Source organism: Manihot esculenta, chromosome 10, assembly GCF_001659605.2.
Source record: "Manihot esculenta cultivar AM560-2 chromosome 10, M.esculenta_v8, whole genome shotgun sequence".
NCBI classification, from domain to species: domain Eukaryota; kingdom Viridiplantae; phylum Streptophyta; class Magnoliopsida; order Malpighiales; family Euphorbiaceae; genus Manihot; species Manihot esculenta.
In genome coordinates, this window is record NC_035170.2 from 28,334,420 (window position 1) to 28,342,215 (window position 7,796).

General features: G+C 31.1%; 2 protein-coding genes and 1 long non-coding RNA gene across 3 annotated transcripts; 1 reads left to right on the forward strand and 2 right to left on the reverse strand.

Moving 5' to 3' along the window:
- Positions 1 to 391: 391 nt before the first annotated feature.
- Positions 392 to 1,212, forward strand: LOC122724802. The gene is made up of 2 exons (XR_006352247.1): positions 392 to 892; positions 1,022 to 1,212. It is a non-coding gene; the product is annotated as an uncharacterized LOC122724802 (long non-coding RNA).
- A 708-nt stretch (positions 1,213 to 1,920) lies between these two features.
- On the reverse strand, positions 1,921 to 4,841 carry LOC110624315 (disease resistance-like protein DSC1). Its single transcript, XM_043960654.1, has 3 exons — positions 3,764 to 4,841; positions 3,391 to 3,681; positions 1,921 to 3,308 (listed from the first exon to the last, which is right to left on the reverse strand). Exons 1-3 carry the CDS (start codon positions 4,793 to 4,795, stop codon positions 2,001 to 2,003), a joined length of 2,631 nt encoding a protein of 876 aa, XP_043816589.1. The 5' UTR covers positions 4,796 to 4,841; the 3' UTR covers positions 1,921 to 2,000.
- Positions 4,842 to 6,489: 1,648 nt separating this feature from the next.
- LOC122721216 (disease resistance protein RLM3-like) lies at positions 6,490 to 7,113 on the reverse strand. Its single transcript, XM_043960727.1, has one exon. The coding sequence runs from the start codon at positions 6,973 to 6,975 to the stop codon at positions 6,490 to 6,492; it is 486 nt and encodes a 161-aa protein (XP_043816662.1). The 5' UTR covers positions 6,976 to 7,113.
- Positions 7,114 to 7,796: the final 683 nt, after the last annotated feature.

Consider the following 7,796-nt stretch of genomic DNA (forward strand, 5'->3'; position numbering starts at 1 on the left):
ATTTTGTTATATAATATTTTTTTTATTTAAATAGTAAAAAAATAAAAAAGAAAAAAAATAAATTTCAACAAAACCTATTTACTGGAAATGAAACTCAAAAAACCACAGCAAAGAAAGCTCCAAAGCTTTAACCACTAGACCATAGACCGCTTATCGCCTAACAATCCACGTATGATGACATATGCGTGGGCAAATTAGTTGCTGAACCATTTCCCATCCCACATCGGAAGTTTACGGGGATGGAGGGGTAAAGTTTTTCTATAAATAAAGAATTTTCTTTGTTATTATTTAAATTAAGATTTTAGCCAGATGGGATTCTAAATAAATTATATTTAGTTTTATTTAAAATTTCAAAAAAATTTAATTTTTTTTTAAATTAGATGATTAACTAATAATTTTCGGCTAAATAATAAAATTTTCAAAGAAATAAAAAGGTGTGTGTCCTTTTCAATGTGGAAATGATTATATGGATAAATTAATGTTTACTTTTATTGACAAAATGCCTAATGACAAAAATCCCACCCACCCACTTGCTAGCCTTCCTGGCTGTGTCATCATATGCTAAGCACTGCTGGAGTTAATTGCCATATTCTTATTTTGTGAACTGCTGGAGTTTCTTCCTCATGCTGCCCAATCGCATTTTCCTTCTCACTATGCTTTTGGCCTTCTGCAACCACGTACTCTCTGCAAATCCAGGCTGAGATTTGTTGATTAGCCTCCTTTATCAGCAAAAATTACTCTGATGTCTCTACTGTTTCAACCTTCCCGTCCACCGCCTCCTCATGCATATTTTCCCTTGGCAGAACTGTCATGATCGAGAAATTTTATGATACTACTGTATGTACGTGCATGGGACTTAACATGATCAGTTGGTGAAAGGATTAAGCCTCAGGTAAAACACAAGCACTCCTTAAAAGCTTTCTTCTGTCAGAAATCAGAGATGGTTGCTAATTAATAAGGTAAGCATTAATTCAAGATTCTTTCTCAAACAAGTTCCTACCTTGATTCTTGTCTGATGTAGTTGCTGTGAATCTCTGCCAAGAAGATGACATTGAGCATATTGCGCAGTTGGGGTCGTGTGATCCTACCATGGCACCAACATCACTTGTAAGTGAAATATAGAAGTTAATATATATCGAAGTATTGTGATCTATTTGATTCTTATAATTTTCACATTTCTATGCCTAGATGCTGGTAGAGCTGCAAGAAATTGCAACTATTTGTAAGAAGAGAAATAATTGAATGGGCAAAATAATTAAAAAAAAATTTCTATTTGATATTCTAAAATTCAGAAAATAGAGTTTACCGAATGTAAACTTAGTCGGGGAGAATTACGTTATTCCTTCTTTTTTATTCTCTAGTAACACATAACCGCCACCCAGATATAACGGATGAGTCAAAGTATCCCTCTATACCAGGTGGCTATTTAATTCCTCCCGGTAGGCTGCGAGGTGATTGGGTTTGCTTCCCTTCGTGCGTGATCAGTCCAATTCACTTCACATTATAGGAATGTTGGGCCGACCTACGTACATGTGGTTTGATAGGTTATTCTTTTTCAGAGTTCAATCTCGTCCCAAAATGTGAGAAATTCGGCGGTCATCACTATTTAATCCCTATATTATAAAAAATTCATTGGTCAGTTTATTGATTTTAAAAAGTAAATTAAAATATTTCTGAAGTTTTTAAAAGTATATTCATTAATACCTCTATTATTTTATTATTTTGTGTTAAAAAAAATTTCAAATATTCTAATACGAAAAGATTAATTAGTAAATATTTTTATAAAACAAAATCAACTATTAATAATTTTTTTAATGAAGAAAATAATTAAAATAATTAATTAATAGATTTTTACAATACCTCATAAATGTTTTAATATATTTTTTAAAATAAAAAATCAACTGATTAAATTTTTCCAAACCAAATAAACTAAACAGTGAATTTTTCAATAATAAATTAACATACATGGTGAGTAGGGTTAAGTAATTGGAGAGAGAGAATTATAAAGAGAAACCAGGAAGAGAAAGAGAGAGATTTAGATTGAGTGCTGAGGCCTTCTCTTCCAATTCCATTTCCTTTTCTTCCTCCTCATAATCTATGATCCTTCTCTTAATGTTGTTATGTGGGTGACACAAGAGACTTAAAAAATCATGGCAGTTGTCCAATCTTTGAAGTGGAGGTTGCTGTTCCTCATCATTTCTGCTTCTCTTTTTATTTCTACTGTATATTGGATGGATCCCACACCCAATAATCTCCACTAAATTTTCATCAGTGGAGTGAAATGAAGCCTCAACGAAACACTCTTCATCAACAGATTGAAGCTTATTATCACTGAACCAAAGCACTGCGTGTTCTGATGAATACTTAAAATAAGACAGACGATAACCAAATAGAAAGAAATCATGGCTATGTCTTTGTCCAGATTTGCCCATCAAAACCATTCTGCATGTGATGCCCTTTCGAAGATCAAAATAATAATTTGTGGGATCAACAACAGCTGTGGGAATCACTGCGCAGAAAGAGAAGGCAATTAAACGACAAGGGTCGAGTTTGAATGAAAGAGATGATCCACTTCTGTTCTTGAATCTCATCGTTTCTGGTATTTCACTTCCTGCCATGTATAAACTCGCTTTCTGACCCAACAGATGTGCTTCAAAAACATCCTCCATTACTTTCTTCTTGTGTTTCAAATTGATGCAATCTCCAAACACAAGAAATTTGTCGTTTGCAAAATAATCTTCATCTTCACTTTTATCTGCTTCTTCTTCTTCTGCTTCACCATCTTCATCTTCATCTTCATCTTCATGTTCTAGGAAAAGGAATGAAGTTGATGCAGATTCCAGAGAGATACAGTCTGATGCGTTCACGTATTCCAAACGTGGTGGAAGCTCTGGTAACCATTTAAGGCTCTTGCAACCTGTTAAATTAAGCCGTCTTAACTTTGTGAGTTGCTTGATACTTTCTGGAAGACTTTGTAACTTTGAGCATCCACATAGAAAAAGCTCTTCAAGACGTTTTAATTTGCCAATGGTGCTTGGAAGATTCACAAGTCTTGTACACCAAATCAAGGACAGATTGAAAAGTTGACGCAGATGTTCAATTGATGAAGGCAGTTGTTGTATTCCAGTTTCATCTAATTTTAGTTGAGTAAGCTTGCTCAGATTCTGAAGAGATGAGGGAATCTCAACTAAACTTCTACATCCCATCAAAAATAAGTACTCAAGATTTGAGGCACTGGCAGACAAGTCTGGAATCCTCATCAGATCCTCAGAATAGCTGAGGTCTATCAATTTCAGATTTCCAAGTGGCTGTGTAACAAAAGAGAAAATATCAACAATTAGAATTAACAAATTAAATTTACAATTATAGTAGTGTTATGAACTCTACTACCTTTTCTTCATTCCACAATTCTATGAGTTTGCTAGAACGCATATGAAGTTGCACAAGATTCCTGGGGCAAAAATTTAATGGCAAAGATGTTAAAGGATAATGATTCCAGTAAAGATATCTTAGCTTCTGTGGAAGAAATTCAAGGTCATTAGGAAGAAGCACTTGTCCTCCATTGTAACACTGAATTTTGAGGAATCTAAGATTGCACATCCTCATGAAGGCTGTGGAACTTATCACCAACTTATCCTTCTTATGCATGTCAAGCAATATGCCTTCAACATTTTCAGTTCCCTGATAAAATAACAGCAACATTTTCATGGAAATTCAAATATGAAAAATGGAAGAAGGTTTTATTGATTAATTCAGTACTTACTGTATCTGTTGTCAACACATGATGAACATCTTCATAATTCCACAACCTGCTACGTCCACCAGGTTGTTTGCTTTCTTCATTAACAATATCCTTACAAAGTTGCTCTAGCAAATCATGCATATCCACTTCATTGATTGATGAAATGCTTATGAGAGATTTACTAATCAGCCGAGGAATTGCACTTTTCGGGAAGAAACCAAAAGCTTCCAACGTTTTCTTCACAGAATATATATTCTCCCATTTGAAGAAACATGCAACGTCAAGAAATATTTTCTTCTCATTCTTCTCTAACCCATCATAGCTTGTTCTCATAATATCTTGAATTTTTCTCAGAGATCCACCTTTCAATTTTTTCAACTCACTTTTCCATTCTTCTATCTCCATATCAAATAAATGAGATCCCAAAACTGTAAGAGCTAATGGGTTGCCTCCTGCATAGGAGATTGCTTTAATGGAAAGCTCCATGAATCCTTCCTTGGGATGATTTTGCTTGAATGCATGCATGCAAAAGAGTTTAAGATCTTCAGAATCTGTTAATTTATCAACTTCATATATGCATTCTTTTGTAGTGACATTCTTAAGAACCTGCCAATCTCTGCTAGTTACAATGATTCTACTTCCTTCATGATACAAACTGCAATCTCCTGCTAATCTTTTCAAATGATTTGGATCATCTACATCATCAAACACTATGAATATTTTCTTGCTTTGGAGCCTTCTCCTAATAAAAGAATTTAAATCCAATATGTCTTCATGGAAATTTTTTTGTCTTAACAGTCGACAAATGATTTGATCTCGGACATCGATCGTTGGTTGCTTCAACATGGTCTCCCTGACCTTCTCGACGAAGCAATGGCTGTCGAAACTAGTGATGTTTCGGCGGAATACTTCCTGGGCAATTGTTGTTTTACCAATGCCTCCCATTCCCCATATTCCTACAACTTGCTTGTCGTGTAATAATTTTTCTACTTTTTTTACTCGTGATTCAATTCCAACCAAATTGCCATCGTAAGAATCATCCTTTGAAGACATATGACTAAATTTCTTCGTAACATCGTTAACGATTTCTTCTACTAATTTAGATTCGTACCTAATCACATTTAAACAATAAATTATCATAAATAACAATAAGTTCTATTTTTTAATTTATAATTAACTTCATATAAATTAGTGATAATTTTTAATATGATTTAAATTTTTATAAATTAAAATAAATAAATAAAATTTGCAGAAAAATTCTATAGATTTAAAACTAATTTATTATTAAATCTCTTTCATGTTATTTTTTATCTTTGACTTTTATTACTTTTATAAAATTTTCAAGAATTCAATATTTAATTTATACTTTATAAATTTTGAAGATTAAAATGTTATATTTTATAAATATTAAATTAATCACTTTTTATATTTACTCTCTCTCTAACTCTTTATCTCTGTTTCTCTTCCCTTATATCACCAAATTTTTTTTTTAATCTATGTATTATTGCTTTTTTATTGGAGGTGAAAATTTAATTTATTCGATTAAAAAATTAAATCGAATCAAAGATATTAAAAGTTAAAATTTTAGTATTTATAAAATTAAATTAATTTTGGACAGAAATTAATTTGAATCAAACTGATCTGATTCAATTCAATTCGAGTCGGTTTGATCAGTTGAATATTTTAATAAATTTTTTATTTTTTATATTTTATTTTTAGTATTCTAAAATTTAATTAAAATATTTCAATTTTAATGATTATCTAATCTCTTTTTAATAATATATTATTATTACTAATCGATTCGATTCGATTTTATTACAATTTTTTTATTAAAATTAAACTAAATCAAAATAATTAAAAATTTTAAAAATAAAAATTAAATTGGACCGAAGAAGATAAAAAATTAAACTAAAATTTTAAATTAATTTAATTTAATTGATTTTCTAATTTTGAACCCAACGTATCAACCAATACACTCGCTCTCATCTCTATGCTTCACCCAATATACCAATTTATTTATCTTTCACTGTCTTGGTTGCTCCATAATTTTAATTAATTTGTTTTACTTTGCTTTATAGGTTTAAGGTTGGACAGCTTTATGGAAGACAATGATGTGTGAAGCTCATATATTCACAAACTCGAAATTTTATTTTATTTTATTTTTATTTGAATAGTTTTAATTAATTTTGATACTAAAAAATGTTTATTTAGATATATTTAAATGATATAATTTAATTATATATATTAATAATAAGTCAGGACTTTTTTAGTGACCTATCAATTCTAATACCAATTAACATCAAAATAAGCTTATTTCGTATTTTAATTTAATATTTAAATTTTAAATAATTAATAATAATGTTATTTAACCAAACGGAATATCATTTTAAATCTCCAGCATATATAAAATAAATCTAAAACGACAACATATATAAAATAATTAAAAGTAATATGGCTTCTATAAGATTTTATAACTGTTAATGTAAAATAAAATCTATTTAAATCTAAATCTCATATTTAACAATTGGATTATTTATCTTTAAAATTAAATATATCAGTTACCTATGATTAAATAAGAGTTAACATTATTTTTACATAATTGGGTCGAACCGAAAATTTTTAGCGAATAAGTTTAACTTAATTCGAACTGAAATTATTTTAGTCACGTCAATAATTTAAAGAATAATTAAACTAGGATTCTGATTTTGGAATAAGCTAAGGAAAGAATGTTTAAAAAGGTGATCAACTTACTTGACATCCTGTGAATCCCATCCTGATAAATTGCTTACTTCCATCAAAGCATGTCTCCAAGCATCCACCTTGTGTAAACGACCTTCAACTTGTTCTCCATGCACAGATTTACCAAATGCCTTCCCAAAATTCCCAGTCAGCTGCTGAACATGAGTTGGATCTACATGGTAGAAAACTGGCAGGACTAATTGCCCTAAACTCTCCTTGCATTCAAGTATCTTAACAAGCTCATCTAAGCACCATGGAGAATCTGCATAATTTTCAGAGAAAATGACAATAGAAACACATGATTCTTGGATTATTTTCAACAGAGATGGCGAGATCTCTTCTCCTTTATGAAGGTTTTCGTCTGTAAAGGCATGGATTTGTTTCTGGTGGAAGGCTGTAGAGAGATGGGAGAGAAACCCATATCTGATTTCGCCTCTAAAATTAATAAAAACATCGTATTTGCATGGAGAGGTTGAGGAAGAAGTAGAAGCCATGATAATAATTGGAAAAAAAAAAATAAAGGCAGCTGTGCAACTGTGTTTCTAAAAGAGAGCAAACTACAAGATTTATATTTAATTTGTGGGAGTTTGGTGAACCATTGTGAGACAATGAATTTATAAAGACTAGTTTTAGATATGAATTAAACCAAGAAAAGAACAAGAAGATGACGGGAAACACCATGTTCCTTGCTTTTAAGTATATATAAATATATATATATATATATATATATATATATATATATATATATTGATGACCGTGAACCCAGTCTGAGGTTGAATATGATAGGAGAGTCAGACTCAAAACCCATCAGAACCTACTATATAAGCTGATCTATCAGCATATCACCCAACCCGCGGATTAAAGTAGATCGACCAAGAGTCCGAACTCATCATAGAGGAATCCAGCTCATCTAACATGACGAGAGTAGGAGAGCAAGCCCAGTTATGCCGCTACCCTATCAACACGAGCGCTGAAAGAGAATTAAATGGCTGCGTGACGATAGCGGGTAGGCAGGTAGCCCGTACGTAAGTGAGTGATAGGTAGCACTGGAGCAACATAGCGGTTATGCATCACTAGAGAAAAAAAAAAAGAAAAAAAAGAGGAAAACATGATCTATTCAAACTAAGTTTTTTCATACACATAGAAATTCTACTTCTTTTTCGATCTGAGATCATCGTATATATATTACCCGAGTATTTAATATGATTAAATTTTTTCTTTTAAGAAAATATTTATTTGAATCTGGTTTATCGTGAACTAAAATATTTTCAAAATATAAATGTAAATCCCTTAAAAAATAGATGTAATTTATTTT

What these genes read in the sequence shown, in the direction of transcription:
- LOC122721216 (XM_043960727.1), bottom strand. Translation starts at nt 6,975, where the DNA reads ATGGCTTCTACTTCTTCCTCAACCTCTCCATGCAAATACGATGTTTTT.
- LOC110624315 (XM_043960654.1), bottom strand. Translation starts at nt 4,795, where the DNA reads ATGTCTTCAAAGGATGATTCTTACGATGGCAATTTGGTTGGAATTGAA. An exon ending in ATGTGTTGACAACAGATACA is followed by an intron (nt 3,682 to 3,763) that starts GTAAGTACTGAA and finishes TTATTTTATCAG; the next exon opens with GGAACTGAAAATGTTGAAGG. An exon ending in AATTGTGGAATGAAGAAAAG is followed by an intron (nt 3,309 to 3,390) that starts GTAGTAGAGTTC and finishes TTTGTTACACAG; the next exon opens with CCACTTGGAAATCTGAAATT.